The sequence below is a fragment of the Fistularia commersonii genome, chromosome 4 (assembly GCF_037954325.1).
Source record: "Fistularia commersonii isolate RoL2024-O1a breed Wild chromosome 4, RoL_Fcom_v1.0, whole genome shotgun sequence".
Lineage (NCBI taxonomy): Eukaryota > Metazoa > Chordata > Actinopteri > Syngnathiformes > Fistulariidae > Fistularia > Fistularia commersonii.
This window is the reverse complement of record NC_141287.1, coordinates 2,764,217-2,780,323: the sequence shown is the minus strand read 5'-3', so window position 1 is coordinate 2,780,323 and position 16,107 is coordinate 2,764,217. Positions and strand designations below refer to the sequence as shown.

Genomic DNA, 16,107 nt, shown 5'->3' with positions numbered 1-16,107 from the left:
TCCAGGTAGGTGGGTGGAATGAAGGGCTGAAACAAGGGCGTCTTCAGTGGATCCGTTGGCCCTGTACACAAACTGGTGGGGGTCCACTGGCCTGTTGTTGTTTGGACTGCTGACATTGGTCTTTTTTGGTAGAGGGATGACTGGGGACTGGTTGAAAATGCTGGTGAATACACCGGGCAACTGGTCGGCGCAGTCTCTCAGAACCTTACCAGTTAGTCCATCTGGTCTGGTTCCTTTGCTGAGCTTCACTGATCACACTGTATGCCTTACCTCATGTACCTGCACTGTTACTGTTTGGCAGCCAGGGGTTTCCGTGTGTGACCTTTCTGCTGCTGGTGGTCCCACCTTGAATCGGGCATACAAGTAGTTTCTCGGCCAGTGCGTCATCATCACGAGCTACCATGAGGTTGTTGGACCTATAGTTGGTGATATTTTGGACTCCTTGCCACACCTCCCGTATGTTGTTGCTGGTGCCAAACAGGCCAAACCGATACTTGATTCTCCTCTTAGATGATATTTTGGCCTCTTATTCCTCTCCTCAGATTGGCTCTGGCAGCCTTGTACTGATCCTTATCCCCAGACCTGAAGGCACTCTTCCTTTCTATAAGAAGCATTTTGACTTCTTTGATCAGCCACAGCTTCTGGTTAGGGTACACCCAAATTTATTTGGCCCCTGTGACAGTTGAAACACAGTGTTTGATGTAACACAACGCAGTCGAAGTACACACTTCCAGATCCTGAAAAAGCCTTCCAGTTGGTGTTTTCAAAACAGTCCTGCAGTTGCTGACAGGCACCATCAGGTATAGTTTTTGTTGTAGGAGGGTCTGTTTTCTTTCGGGTGGTGTATGTAGGTAACAGTAGCAGGGACATGTGATCGGATAGGCCAAGATGGGGTAGCTGCACGGCCCTGTGGCTGATGTTTGTATAAACCTTGTCAGAGCATTTTCACATTTAACATTTAAGATCCCCTGCAATAATATGGGCTGGCACTGGGTAGGTGTTCTGTTAGTGGCTATCGGCATTGTGTAGCTGGTCACCAGCTATGTTTGCATTGACACTTGCTGGAATGTACACAGCAGTCACTATGACGACACTAAACTCTTGCAGTAGACGTGCGGGTCTTATAACCCCTGTTATCTGCTTTATGGGGTTGAACCACATTTTCCAGTTGATGCACTTCTTGTGAATGAGCATCCTGGAGACAAGAAACTTGACTGGCTTGCAGTTCATCAGTAGAGGTTGAAAGCTGCTTGTGCTAAGGCTAAGTAATACTCAGAGCAGAAGGCTGAGTTAAATATTACTTTTCAAAGTGACAAGGTGTGCTACCCATGGTGAATTTGAGGCATAGACCTCTAAGGTGCAACTAAATATAAGATGCGTGGAATGCAACAGTGCACCGGGTTGCAGACATACCGGGAACCGCTTCTATTGTTCAGCTTTCAGAGGGAGGACCTGTAAAAAGTGTAAATAGGGTGGACGTCTGACCATGTGGAAATCTCCCTTTGCAAATTCCCAACAAGGTAACATGTCCAAATAATGTCAAATGTCAAAAATGTGTAGGCACATTTATTTTTGACATTATAACCGTTACACTGCTGCGACAAAGGAATTTCGCCTATGCAGATCTTATCTTATATTTGGATGGAGGAGGAAACTTGAGATGTGTTTGTTTATTTTTGGAGCTGTTGCGTGATTATTGACATCATTACATTGAATAAATAGGGAGGTGAGGTATATTTTGTTTAAATAGGATTTTCTAATACAAAAGAGTTCTTGCTGAAATCTTCTTGTGGCGGCAAGAAGATCTCAAGAATTAACCATGACCTGGATGACTGAGAACCTCCACAGACATATTACAGAAGTATTTTTTTGATAGATATCATATTTTGATAGATATCATACTTTTCCAGAAGGACCTGAAAAAAAGTTACATTTTACATTTCTTTTTTTTTTTACATAACTGATATAGAAGTGCCTCAGAATCCACCGCTGGATCTTAAAAAACATGATGTTGATGTCTAAGCGCATGTTGAATCCATAGAAGGGAGGCAGGTTTTAAATATATTCATGGTTGAAAGGCGTCTTGGAGTAAAACCTGGATCACCTGCTAGTTGTTTGGTTGAAGGAGATTCGTGGTTCTCGTCTTGTGAACCTGAGAAGAAACGAGACACTCTGACTGACGTGGACGAACTTTTTTTTATTTCCTGCTCTTCATCTGAAGGTGGTTTCTATCCACGAGCCGCAGTTCAGTCAAGATTAAATAAGATTATTGGGATTATTTTGACAACGTCCACCAGCGTCTTGCTTTCACCAGTAACCTTTGCCATAGAAGCACATAAATAAACCATTTTTGCACAATATGTTCTCCAGCAGGCGGTGCAGCCAGCTAGAAGGTGGTTGGATTCCCACAGGGTTCCTTCTTGTGTGGAGAGTCAATGTTCTCCCTTGTCTAGGTGACGGTGTGAACCTCTCCTGCTTCCCCGAGTGCAAGATAAGCAGTAGATAATAAATCAAAATCTAAAAAAAAAACTATTGTGTGATAGTGAAATATCCAGCATCTGGAAGCAATGAGCTCTAGATCTTTTGTTGATCTGTGTGTTGGTGAAGCAGCGACCCTCAACCATCTTCTCATTTACAAATCCTGATTTCTTTGTGAGGAAACAACAGACGGACCTCCTGCAGAGGAGAATGTATGTTTCGGATTTCATCCAGTCGGGCCTAGAGGACCTGGACGAGATATTACCTTAAAGCGCAAAAACATCCTGAAGATGTGCTTCCTGATCTCCGGCAGCTTCAGTCCATACACCAGGGGGTTGAGGAGGGGGGGGACCATCACAAACTCCAGGGACAGGATGATGGCCAGCACTGGGTTGAGGCTCTCCACGTGGACGCGGCTCAGGGCGACGTCGAAGAAGAGGCTGAGCGAGTAGCCGATGAAGGAGAGCGTGTGCGGCAGGCACGTCTGGAATATCTTGGCCTTGAACTCGGCCGACCTCCTCCAGCACACGCGCAGGATGCAAGCGTAGGTGTACAAAACGAACACCAGCGGCGGGACGACCAAAACCGCCGTCACAAGGAAACCGATGAGGTTGTTGACGAATGTGGTGACGCAGGAGAGCTTCACCACGTTCCAGTTGGCGCAGTAGACCTTCTGGATCTGGTTGCCGCACAGGGGCAGTCGGATGGTGAGGTACAGGCACACCGCTACCAGAAATGTGGGGACTGTCCAGGCAACGCCTGCAAGAACCACCACCGCCCGAGGCGTCATCCTGCCCTGGTACTGCAGAGGGTGGCAGACGGCCACGTACCTGTCGTACCCCATGATGCCCAGGAAGGTCATCTCGTAGGAGGCGTACGTGTAGATGATGAAGATCTGCGCTAAACAGGCGCCACGCGATATCAGATGGGTGTCGGACAGAAGGTCCGCGAGGAACCTGGGGAAGAACCCGGAGGAGCCGTACAGGGAGTTGACCGAGAGGAACGCGACGAAAACGAACATGGGCTGGTGCAGCGCCCGCTCCCGTGAGATGATGGCCACGATAGAAATGTTGGCTGTCACGATGAAGGTGAAGAGCAGGGAGCACAGGAGGAACGCCGGGTAGCTGTGAGGGCCGCGGCTCAGGTAGACGCTCAGGTTGAAATAAAGCACTGAGCCGTTTTCCATCTCGCAAACCCCTCCACTTCATGGGAATCTTCGTGCCGATGGTGTCCGAAGGCGTCTCAGAGGCCGGAGGTCGGATCTTCTGTTGGGGGAAACGTGAGAATGAACAGTATCACCTTTCATCAGCCAAGCAGAAGTTTGTCTTCTTGACGTTTCATACCTGCTACCTTCATCCCGTGGACTCAGGACGCCAGAGAGTCCCAGCCTGTCGCCCTGTGCATGATGTTTTAAGTCCTCCCATCTTCTGGAGCCCCACGGGAGGTCCTTGGATATCTCGGAGGCGGGCCGTGTCACGACAAGCTTTCTTCCTGGAAATGGTGGGAGGTGGCAGGAGGAGGGTGGAGGCCCAGCGAGAAGATGAAGCTCAGGGGGACGACTGTTCTCCAAAGCAGGCCCGACCTGCTCGGGTGGCAGCAGGTCATCCGGACTTCCACACCTCAGTTTAATCTCACTTAAATTCCTGGATACCGCAGAAGGTCCATCGTAGATCCTCGAGGAGATACTGATTTCCTCATTTTAGAGCCTCCTCCTCCTCCCAGCCAGAAGGTCCCTGCTTGGATCCCCACAGGAGGCCTTCCTGTGTGTAGCCTCCATGTTCTTCCCTTGTCTGTGGTTCCTCAGGGTTCCTCCCATGATCCAAACACATGCTGGAGGTCCATGGAAGACCTTGAAGTGTCCAGACATGTGGATGGTTGCACGTGGAGAAAAATGGATGGATGATTGTTTTTTCCCTCCGAGTGTCTCAGCGATCTTTGTTCCCTCGGCATCAAACTACCTCTCTGGTCTTCCTCTTGACCTCCTGCCAGGGAGCTCCAACTTCACTATCCTTCTTCCCAGATCTTCTCCATCCCTCCTCTGTCCATGTCCAAACCATCTCAGTGTGACTTTAAATCCAGAACATCTACCAGATGCTGTCCCTCCGAACCTCACCATTTAGCCCTGATCCATCAGGGAATCTTCTCACCTGGACATCAGAATCGCGGTACATACACTTCAAACCGGAATTTTGTCGGTCATTCTTTATTTTTCCTTGTGACTTTGGAGTTGATTTTACGCAATCCGTTGGACATTTCTTTATTTTTAACCGTTTAATTTCTGTCCCCTCCCAGAGATGCTCTCCTCCCTTGGACGACTGTATTTGATCGTTTAAGAATGCACGGAAGGAATGCGCGTCTCCATGTTGGTCTTCCTTCAGGCCGGGGGTGTCAAACATACGAGGGGGTTCGACCAGACCCGCAGGATAATTTGAAAGTGAAAAAATGCATAAAAGACAAGGATTTTTTTTTTTAAAATTAAGTGCAATTCGAGAATTTTCCACTAGGGGGCGCACTATTTTGGTCAGAGTAGACGACAATCCGCATCACTGAGACGGACCAATCAGCACCACCTGTTGCTTATTATGACGTCGTTTCTACCCTGTTCTCCACCTCCCCGCTACGCCCTCATTAGCCAAAATGTCGTTATCAAAACAGAGAAAAGTAGTTAAAAAGTGTAGAATTTTCAAAGAAAAATTGACTACGTCAACCTTTGTGCTTAGCGTGTTCGCAACAAGTTTTGGTATCTAAGGAAATTAATATTTTACGCCTCTACGAGACTCATCAGAGTGAAAAATATGACAAATTGCAATGAAACTGAGAAGAGATAAGATCAACCAATCGCTGGCAGGTCTGAGGAAACAGCGTCCACTTTCACCCATAGCAGAGAAATCAGTGAAGCAGCGCTAAAAGCTAATTGCTAATTGCTAGTGAAATGTGCAATTTAAAGTTAAGTCACCAGCTTCACTACAAATGAGTATGTTGGAATTCTACTGTTCATGCAACTCCATACATTTTTAGTATGTAATTGTATGTGTTTGCATGTTTCATGGATGAAGTTTACACATTTACAGGTGAATACTTTCTTCTTTTCACATTTAATAGCACTCTCTTTAGTTTGTAAGGTGTAGGCAGGGATTCAATTTAGATTTTATATGCACGTGTGTAAATGGTTTAAAAATCCCTTTCTTTATAAGTCTCATTTAATCTTAAAGTGCATGACTATATTTTTCAATACCAATTACTTGTTAAAGTTTTGTGCCTTTGTACGATCAGTGGGATCACATGATCACATGATTGCAATGCAAACATGTGAATGATAAAAGTAAATTGCACTTTTGTCTAAGGAAATATGAGGTGTTTCATGAAATGTTTTGTAAAGGGATTGGTCATGAAATTCCAAGATTTTCTAATGTCCTTGTACTTCTTTACACCAAAACAGAGGAAAGACATGATATTTTGGTTATTTATTGTTGAATATGCTATTATTTTAATGGTCCGGCCCACTTGACATCTACCTAGGCCGTATGTGGCCCGCGATGAGAAAAGAGTTTGACACCCCTGCTCTAGGCCTTCAGAAGCCCATTTAGAATAGCAAGAATAGCTAGAATATCCTGCAAGGCCTTCTCTGCTGGCCTAGAAAAAATGTAATCACAGACTGATTTTAATTCTATGTTGTCCATGAATTCTTATTAAACATTTCCTTCCTTTCATAGGTGTTTCCTTGGTGGTGCTGCTTCGAAACATGTATTTTCATATTAAAGCATTTAACCAATCACATTTCAGACATTTTTGTTTTCCAGGCAGGGTCAAAGGTAGGGTCAAAGGCTGCCTGGAGGCCTGCAGAATCAGATTCACAGGCGCTCTTGAAAAAAATAGTTGTCAATTAAATTATTGTTCCAAACAATCAGTAACACCAAGGCCTTCAAGAAGGCTACGGTAAAATCAGCTTGTCACACTCCCTTTGATTGGATAGTCAGAGATTGTACTAGTCAGAGGTAGCAGGCTGCATCTGTAGTGAGCTGCACGGATATAAATATAGTTGTGTTGATATCATAGCTAATATGTTAACCCATGATGGCTGAAGGAAGAGAAGAAATTGATGTGGTTTGTTTCTTCAGCAACAGCAGTACACAAGTTTTCTCGAGAGATACACACACACACACACACACACACACACACACACACACACACAGAGCAATACCTTGACTTCGGAGTGGAAGAGGTTTTGTGACTGAGCTCGTAACTCGGTTTGCTCATATATCACATTCCATTTCCCTGTCAAAATGAATTGAAATGCTATCAATCCATTCAAGCCCCCTGGTTTACTTGTGTGTTTTTAAATCAGAATAAATAACAAATAATCCCCCCCCCCAAAAAAAAAAAAAAAAATGCATGTAACGAGACAACCTGGTTTAAGAGTCAGTGGATATTTTTTTATCTTTAACTTACTGGCTACACACTTAATGCTACAATGTGTTGCTATATGTAGCACACTATGCTACAGTTAAGTGCTAACCTTAATTGCATACGCAGCCTAGGACTCCTTCCTCCTCGCCGCTGAAGTGCTCGTCCAGCTCACCGTGAGCTTGGAAATGGTTATTGTAAATTTATAGTGTTGTCATTTTTCCACATGGTTGTGTATAGATGTAGTAAGGAAGGCCTCATAGCCGTTAAAAATTCCTTTTACTTTAGGATGCTACGTATCGTGGATGCATTGTGATTATATTCACATGCGATATCAGTCACATGTACACCGTGTTTGTGCTTTGCTATTATTTCATGCTTATTTCCATATAAAGCATTTTCTTTCTGGGTTCACCACTTGCTTTCTCAGGGCCCATTATGATTCTTAATAAAAAAATCACAAAATTAAGCACAAAGATATACGATGATGCCACACGAGATACGTGCACTGTACCAACTCCCCACGCGGAGCTCCGGAGGGATGATGGAAGCTGCAAGATGTTCTTCAAGGTGAGAGCGGCGTCAATTGGGAAGTTGATTTTTTTCGCTCTCACTTTGGTGATTTTTCTTTTTGTATTTCAAGGATAAAAATTTAAATAGCGTCCTTCAGCAAGGAAAGATCTTAACAACGTGCCTCCGGATCTCCGGCAGCTTCAGGCCGTAAACCAGGGGGTTCATGAGCGGGGGGATGACCACGAACTCCAGGGACAGGATCACCGCCACCAGGGGGTTAATCTCCTCCAGGTCGTGGCGGCTCAGGGCGATGTCACAGAACACGGTGATGGAGAAGATGATGAAGGACACCACGTGCGGGAGGCAGCTCTGGAATACTTTACCCTTGAACTCAGCGGAGCTTCTCAAGCATACCGTCACAATCCTCATGTAGGTGTAGAGCACGTAGGAGAGCGGGAGGAACACCGTGGTGATGGTGATGAACAAGCCCACCACATTGTTGATCAGCGTCGGAACGCACGACAGCTTCACCACCTCCCAGTTGGCGCAGTAGACCTTCTGGATGTCGTTGCCGCACAGAGGAAGCCCCACGGACAGGACCAGGCAGGTGGTGAGGATGAAGGCCGGGAAGGTGAAGGCAAACACCACCAGCTTGGAGACGGTTCTTGGGGACATCCTGCGGTGGTAGTGCAGAGGGTGGCAGACGGCCACGTACCTGTCGTAGGCCATCACGCTGAGGATGGTCAGCTCGTTGGAGGCGTAGGTGTAGATGATGTAGATCTGGGTGAAGCACGCCGGATGGGAGATCAGATGCGAGTCGGACAGAAGGTCGTAGAGGAACCTGGGGAAGAAGCCGCTGGAACCGTACAGCGCGTTGAGAGACAGGCAGGAAATGAACACGTACATGGGCTGGTGGAGGGTCTTCTCCCGGACCACCACCAAGAAGATGACCAGGTTGGCGCACATGATGAAGCTGTAGAGCGGCAGGCAGAAGACGAAGGCCGGGTAGCAGTACAACCCGATCTTCTCGAAAATGGTGAAGTTGAAGTGAAAGGGAAGAGTGACGTTTTCCATCCCTGTCGCAATCAACCACTCAGTATCTGCTTCTGCAGCATCTGCGTGGTTGATACTACACCTTAGATACAGAAATCGTGTCCAGATACTGCGCCTGGTGGCACCAGCCAGCTCCTCATCCTACTTACCAGACCCCTGCATCTCCTTTTTGGAATTCACCCAAGGGCTTGAGGTGGAAAGGGTGTTTTTATGCCGTCTGACCCTCAGAAACCTGGGAGTCGCCCTTGGAGACCAGGAGGAGTGGTTAGATCATCCTGAAGACGACTTCATTGGGTATAAACACCTGACATCACACCCTATCTTCTCCAATCATGTCTTTTCTCCTGTGTGGCCTTTTGAGCTTCCTCGTCAGATGTTTTGCATAGACCTGTTTGTGTGGTGCCTTAATGTTCCTACCATGTCTGGGTCTTCGCCATCTTCTCTGACACAGCCACCCAAGCAGTTAAACATCCAGGATCTGCCAAGATGAGGCCATCTCTTTTGTTCCTCCCCCCAAAAGTAAAAGATCTCGAAGCACTTTCTTCCTGTTGCCCGAGTAGAAAACCAGAAGCTCAGGGTTCCACATCCCCAACCGGTATGCTTTGCAGTGGTAGGACTCTTTGTTGAGCAAAGGTCCAAAGTGAAGGTGAGGAACTCCTTGAGGTTCAGAACCGGTCAGTTGTCAGAGGTTTGGTTTGGACTCCATGAAGGAGCTCAGATGGGACCAGTGATCGGCTCTGAGAGTCCGGGGCCCCGACCTGGTCCAAGCAGAACCACAGTCCTGGTGTGATGGAAAGCAATGACTGCATCTCCCGGTTCTCATGAAAAACATCTGAAGTGACCTTCTGGGCCTAAAGGCCTGACAGGGACAACCAGTATCTACATCGCCGTTGGTCTTTTTCAAATGGAGACCATTGTTGTTTGAAGATTTATAACTATTCATACGTCCATGATTATTTTGTGTGTGAGTGTTTGTGGCTGGTGATTGATGGAGCTCAGGTTTCGACCGTTGGAGATTTAGGGTCTTCCACTTCGGCCTCCTGCATGAGGTCTCCTGGCTTCTGATCCTCAGCTTGATGTCAATCACAAGGCCGTGTGTGTGTGTGTGTGTGTAGACACACAATCAATCATTAATTTAATTCCTCTGTTGACTCGGTTTGCAAACCAAAAAGTCCGCGAACCGAATCAATGTTTCCCATCGAAATCAGCATATTGATTCGTTCTCCAGCACCAAAAATATACCGAACTCTTTTCAAGCTTTTTATTGGTTTATTTGTGGTAAAAGTACAGAAAGGAATTGAAGATAAGCTTCATTATTGCTGTGTTTCTGCTGTGCTTTCTCTTCTTGACAGCACTTGTACTCGTCATTTCCTTTGCTAATTCAGCAAAGCCTTCTCACATATGAGACTCTGGCTAACGCTTTCTCCAGCAAGCTGTCTGCAATTCATCCAAATCTACTTCTTCTAAGACCTGACACCTTTGTTTCATCGACCTAGTTGCCCCTTTAGCCCCGTCGGCCGTCTTCAGCGCATCTTTTCTCTTCAGGATTGAACGGATGGTTTTCTTCGCCGTGTCATAGTAACACCAAAACCGCTCTCACATTTAGCTATTATTTCTGTCATTATTACCTTCTTCATAACTCCACTAGCACTTTTAACTTTCTGAGAGCTATGATGAGGCTAGCATACTGAAAAAAAAAGCATAAAAAAGCATTTTAACAGTGGAACACAACGATAAACAATGTAAACACAGAGTTCCACACATCACTGCTGCTACGCTACAATACCACAACAAGGAAAGCCTGTTTGTTTGTTTGTGCATTCGGACACTTCGGGCTTTTCGCAGGTCCGTTCAAAATTCGAAGGTAGTGTGGGAAGACGGGATGGTACTAAAAAAGGAAACAACAGCCTATCATCCGTCCACACAATGAAATTTGTTCACTTAATTGACAATACAGGGGAGTCAGTCTGACATCTGACCTTTTCTGAAACATGGGTCACCACGCATGCGCATGCTACAGCGCTAAGTGCAGCAAAACTCTAGCAAGCTAGCTAGTTAGCCTCCAATGTATTTGCTTTAAACTTAAGAAAGTCCAGAGTGTTAAGACGGGTGGGAGGAGGACAATTTTTTATTTTCATTTTTGAAGCGTGTCCACCATTGGTATACCGTAGCAGAAAGAAGAGGGTTTTCGTACAGTTCATAAAAACTACGATAATAATTTGGAAGTGTGCTTGAGGCCAGCTAGCAATAGCTACTATACATCCCTGGCTCATGCAGAGTAATCAGAGTAAGGTCGTGACAAAAAATGTCCAGAGTTGTATTGTGCAATATGGGTTCATGCAGTTATGCAAGGTACACAGCGTTTTTGTACATAAAAAAAAATTCTCAATATATTTTTAAATAAATATATGTTTTATAATAGGTTTTTATATTATGTGGGTCATTTTGACTTGGATGTTTTATAAGTAGCTTGCATGCTGAAAAAGTTTGTGCACCCTGGATGTACACTGTACTTTCTCCAATCTGCAGACCAAGCCCTCACAACGACTTGCAAACACACACACACTCACACACACACACACATACAAGCAGTGACTGGAAACTTATAAACACACTTTAATTTGCATGCATTAGTCCAGACGCAGCAGCTGTAGACGCGATTCAGCATTGATATGTTTATTCATTCTTATACCGTAGATATGTGATACGCGGACATATATGGAGTCGAGCTCGTCTTGGGATCTCCAGAAATTTAGTTTCTCCAGAATAGTGTGTTAATGACGCAGCGCAGGAACACACTCCTGCTGTGGGTGCAAACTGTGGTGATCTCTAAAAACATCTGAGTGCAAGCACATCTTCTGACAGATGCTGAAAATTTAGCAGAATGACATTTTGAGCAAACAGTTAAAGCCCGAATCAAGAAGTTACTGCAGTTTCTCCAATCAAACAATGCTGGCTGTTTTGCATAGACAGAAATGTGATCTATGGAAAGTTTAACCCATAAACTGGTCTCAGAGCAGAACGTCCATCGGGTCTTTGCGTCCATTGCACTTCCCGATATCGCCCAGTGAATTAAAATAACGGTCAAACAGGAGTGTTCAGAAACATCTTAGCGACGTGCCTCCGGATCTGCGGCAGCTTCAGGCCGTAAACCAGGGGGTTCATGAGCGGGGGGATGACCACGAACTCCAGGGACAGGATCACCGCCACCAGTATGTTCACCTCTGCTAGATCGTAGCGGCTCAGGGCGATGTCAGAAAAAGCCGTGACTGAATAGATGACGAAGGACACCACGTGCGGGAGGCAGCTCTGGAATACTTTACCCTTGAACTCAGCGGTGCTTCTCAAGCATACCGTCACGATCCTCATGTAGGTGTAGAGCACGTAGGAGAGCGGGAGGAACACCGTGGTGATGGTGACGAACAAGCCCACCACATTGTTGATCAGCGTCGACACGCACGACAGCTTCACCACCTCCCAGTTGGCGCAGTAGACCTTCTGGATGTCGTTGCCGCACAGAGGAAGCCCCACGGACAGAGCAAGGGGCGTGCTGACAATCAGAACTGGGAAGGTGAAGGCAAACACCACCAGCTTGGAGACGGTTCTTGGGGACATCCTGCGGTGGTAGTGCAGAGGGTGGCAGACGGCCACGTACCTATCGTAGGCCATCACGCTGAGGATGGTCAGCTCGTTGGAGGCGTAGGTGTAGATGATGTAGATCTGGGTGAAGCACGCCGGACGGGAGATCAGGTGCGAGTCGGACAGAAGGTCGTAGAGGAACCTGGGGAAGAAGCCGCTGGAACCGTACAGCCCGTTGAGAGACAGGCAGGAAATGAACACGTACATGGGCTGGTGGAGGGTCTTCTCCCGGACCACCACCAGGAAGATGACCAGGTTGGCGCACATGATGAAGCTGTAGAGCAGCAGGCAGAAGACGAAGGTCGGGTAACGGTACACCCCGATGCTCAGGAACATGGTGAAGTTAAAATGAGAAGACGAGCCGTTGTTGTTCATTTTGCTCACGAAAGGAAAACCGCCAGAGGAGCCTGGATGCCGTTCATCTTCGCGCAGATCCTCATGTTCAATATATCTTGCAAATTTTGGCGGCACCACCTCAACAAGTGTACCAGTTGCTTCAGCAGACTGAAGCCATCTGCTGTGCAACACCGGCAAAGTGTCCTGTGACCTTTTGTTTTCTAGCTGATGTACGTGGAGGTTGAGTGAAGATCAACAGATAATTGGTCCAAAACCCTCTAGGGGTGAAGCACCTGTTTCTTCTCCCCCTGCGATACCCGACTTCCTCTTAGTGGCCAGAAAAGTGTCCAGGAAATGATGGATTTTGTAAAACCCGTGATTCTTCCATTTGCCACCAAACAGCAGGTCCATCAGGACGCTGGAGCTGCACATCTTCAGGAAGAAAGCAGTTACGCGGTCATTTTCCATGCACCTATTTACTCCCTGTGGTCTACTTAGTGCCTTGCATGGTTTGTGTGTGTGTGTGTGTGTGTGTGTGTGTGTGTGTCCAGACATGAAGATCTTCTTCTTCTTCTTCTGTTGCTGCAGACAGGAGTTTGTCCTGCTGATTTGCTTCCCTGAGCCTAGATACACTAACTAGCGGTCCAGATAACTATAGTAAACCAACCTGTCTCTTAAGTTTGGTGTCTTTATGATTCAAAGTTGTTGAAATCTTCTTCACTTCTTCACTTCAGAACTGATGACAGTCCAGTTGCAAAGACACAAAGATTTTGACATGATTCACCATGACCTGGATGAGCGAGAAACTCCACAGAAACGATTCAAAGTCATTTTGATTTCTCCTTCTCCTCCTGGTCTCCTCGGAGTTCGACCACGTGAACCTTCCGGGTTTGACGATCATCTTATACTCATCCTTTGTGAGCACATGAGGTTGGAGGTCAGGTGTGTGTGTGTGTGTGTGAATATAATCCTATGCAAAGCATGCATGAATGGAGACCATTCATCTTTTGGCATTGTCTATTTGCGGTGTCCTGCAAAGGTGCGTTCAGAGAGTGAAAGGGCAGCAAGAGGCAGTACCGTATTTAGTGGACCACAAGGCGCACCGCATTATAAGGTACAATATCAATGAATGGGTCTATTTTCATCCATAAGTTGCATGATAAAACATACGGTATATAAAATGAAACAAAACAGACAGTGCCTTATATCTGCCCAGCTTCACGCTGATATGGGGAGGCAGAGTGGCAAGAGGAGAGGAGGGCTTGTCGTCTACGTTAAAAGGAAGTGGTGCAAACACCTTCACCGTGAAGGTGTCAGTATGTACCCCTGATTTGGAGCTCATGGCGGTAAGACTTTGGCCCCACCCCAGCACTCTCATCCTGATCAGCGGGGACTTCAACCACATCCCCCTCACTCCTGTTCTCATCGCCTTCACCCAATACGTCGACTATAGAACAACAGGGATTGAAACTCTGGACCTCCTCTATGCGAATGTGAGGGAAGCATACAACTCTTCCCACTCCCTCTGGGCAACTCGGACCACAACCGGGTACTCCTGGATACTGCCTACGCTTTGGTGTAGGCAGTATCCAGGAGGTCTGTGAAGAGGAGGCATTGCAGGACTGCTTCGATGCCACTGACTGGACTTCCGTGACGACATCGAGGGTCTCTCCCGTTGCATAACGGACTGCATCAAATTCTGTGAGGGCAACATAGTCCCGTCAAAAAATTCTGTTGTTTCAGAAACAACAAGCCATGGATCAACAAGGGCATCAAAGGCCTTCTTAACAGAAAGAAGAGAGCCTTCATGACTGAGGACCACCTGACCCTCAGGGCCACCCAGAAGGCCCACCCCTGCCAGCACAGATATGGTCACCACCAGCCCGCCTCCCGCTGCCATACTACATCCACGGAAACTTTAACAAACACACGACCTCTACCGCCCCTCCCCCAACCATCAGCAGGTCCCTCAGTAAGTATCCCCTCACATCACCCACCATCCCCCCCAAATCTCTCCCCAACCATGGCCTCGTCCTCACCTCCAGCCAGGTGCAGGTGCAGAGGGTGTTCTCCAGTTTGAGGCAGAACAAAGCCAGCAGGCTGGACAACATCTGGCCCAGGGTCTTCAAAGTGTGTGCTTGGCAGCTTTTTGGGGTCTTCCAGTACCTCTTCAACCTCTCTCTGAGCTTTCTGAAGGTGCCTGACCCCTGGAAGACTTCCTGCATTGTCCCAGTACCCAAGAAGGGATGTCCAAGTGCCCTCAATGTCTACAGGCCGGAGGCAGTAATGTCATGAAGTTGTTTGAGGGGCTTGTACTCCAGCACCTCATAGGGTCCTATCCCATTTGGAAGGTATAGGAAGCACTCTGAGTCACCGTCTTTGACTTCTCCAGTGCCTTCAACAGCATCCAAGCACCAGTAGTCGGAGGTCAGAAGTGACCACTCTACCAAATAGCCATCTCAAAACCATATAAATACATACATTCATTCCTTTTTTTTTTTCGGGGTGCATTGGGGGCTAAGTGCGATTACCTCCCAGGATGGCAGCACAGGAGTGCACCAAGGTACTGTCCTGTCTCCATTGCTCTTCACCCTCTTCACCTCCGACTTCCAGTTCTACTCCGGTACCTGCCACCTCCAGAAGCTCTCAGATGACTTCCTGCAAGACCAAGGAGGTGATTGTGGACTTTTGGAAGAACTGGAGGGGACAGGTACCAGTCACCATCTAGTGCGGCTCTGCCATCTTTACACTGCGGCTCCGAGTGGTTTGGGAAAATAAATCTCAAATATTTAAGTGAATTGTATTTCATTTGTGTTAATTCCTTTTTTTACATTTGGTTCTAAGTTGGAAGATTATTGGGATCTTGAAATATCAAGTAAAATTATGTTTATTTTTTTTTGCCGCTCAAAATAAGCCGGTATACCCGCCAGCCGGTAAAGTCCCGATTTGCAGATGCTGTGTGCAGAAGTTCAGGAGCAGAAGTCCCATGAACCAGGTAAAATAAATATTTATGAAGATATTTTGCAAATATTTATTTTTTATTGTTTACTGACACAGTGATTTTTTTCCCGATTTATTTTTAAAATTCAGCTCAAGGCTCCGCTACACGCTCTGAAAGCCCAAAGCTCAAAATGAGTTCATTACATAAATAAAATAAAATTTTCTCTGTAATACTTTGTGAATTTCAGAAGCAACACACTACGCACTTGTTTATACAAAGTGTAAAGGTAATAAAAAGCAATATATACAGTGGTACCTTTATTTTAGACGTCAAAAAGTAATTGCGGCTCCCGGTGTTTTCTTTTCCGAGGAAACCGGGTCCAAATGGCTCTTTTGGTGTTAAGGGTTGCCGACCCCTGGTTTAGGGTGACGAGGTGGACCTAGTGGACTCCTACAAGTACCTTGTAGTTCACAGTAACAATAAATTGGAGTGGTTACAAAACACTGATGCACTTGACAGGAAGGGTCAGAGCAGGATGTTCTGAGGTCGTTTGGTGTCTGTAGCAAGTTCCTGAAGACCTTCTTCCACCTTTTCTGACTCCACCTACAGGACGAGCTGTGGCCGAAGGGCCTATTTTTGTTAATCATTTTATTCTTCTCATTGCTATCGTCACTCTGTTCATATTGTCATTTAGTTCTGGTTGTAAATTTTTCACCCTTACTGTATGTTATCCATTATTATCC

General features: G+C 46.4%; 3 protein-coding genes across 3 annotated transcripts; all 3 read right to left on the bottom strand.

The window, feature by feature from the left end:
- Positions 1-2,704: 2,704 nt before the first annotated feature.
- Positions 2,705-3,664, bottom strand: LOC147234394 (olfactory receptor 52E4-like). The gene has a single exon (XM_086146084.1). It carries the CDS (start codon positions 3,662-3,664, stop codon positions 2,705-2,707), a length of 960 nt encoding a protein of 319 aa, XP_086002210.1.
- Positions 3,665-7,548: 3,884 nt separating this feature from the next.
- On the bottom strand, positions 7,549-8,469 carry LOC147234393 (olfactory receptor 51E1-like). The gene has a single exon (XM_086146083.1). It carries the CDS (start codon positions 8,467-8,469, stop codon positions 7,549-7,551), a length of 921 nt encoding a protein of 306 aa, XP_086002209.1.
- A 3,063-nt stretch (positions 8,470-11,532) lies between these two features.
- Positions 11,533-12,462, bottom strand: LOC147234392 (olfactory receptor 10J5-like). The gene has a single exon (XM_086146082.1). It carries the CDS (start codon positions 12,460-12,462, stop codon positions 11,533-11,535), a length of 930 nt encoding a protein of 309 aa, XP_086002208.1.
- Positions 12,463-16,107: the final 3,645 nt, after the last annotated feature.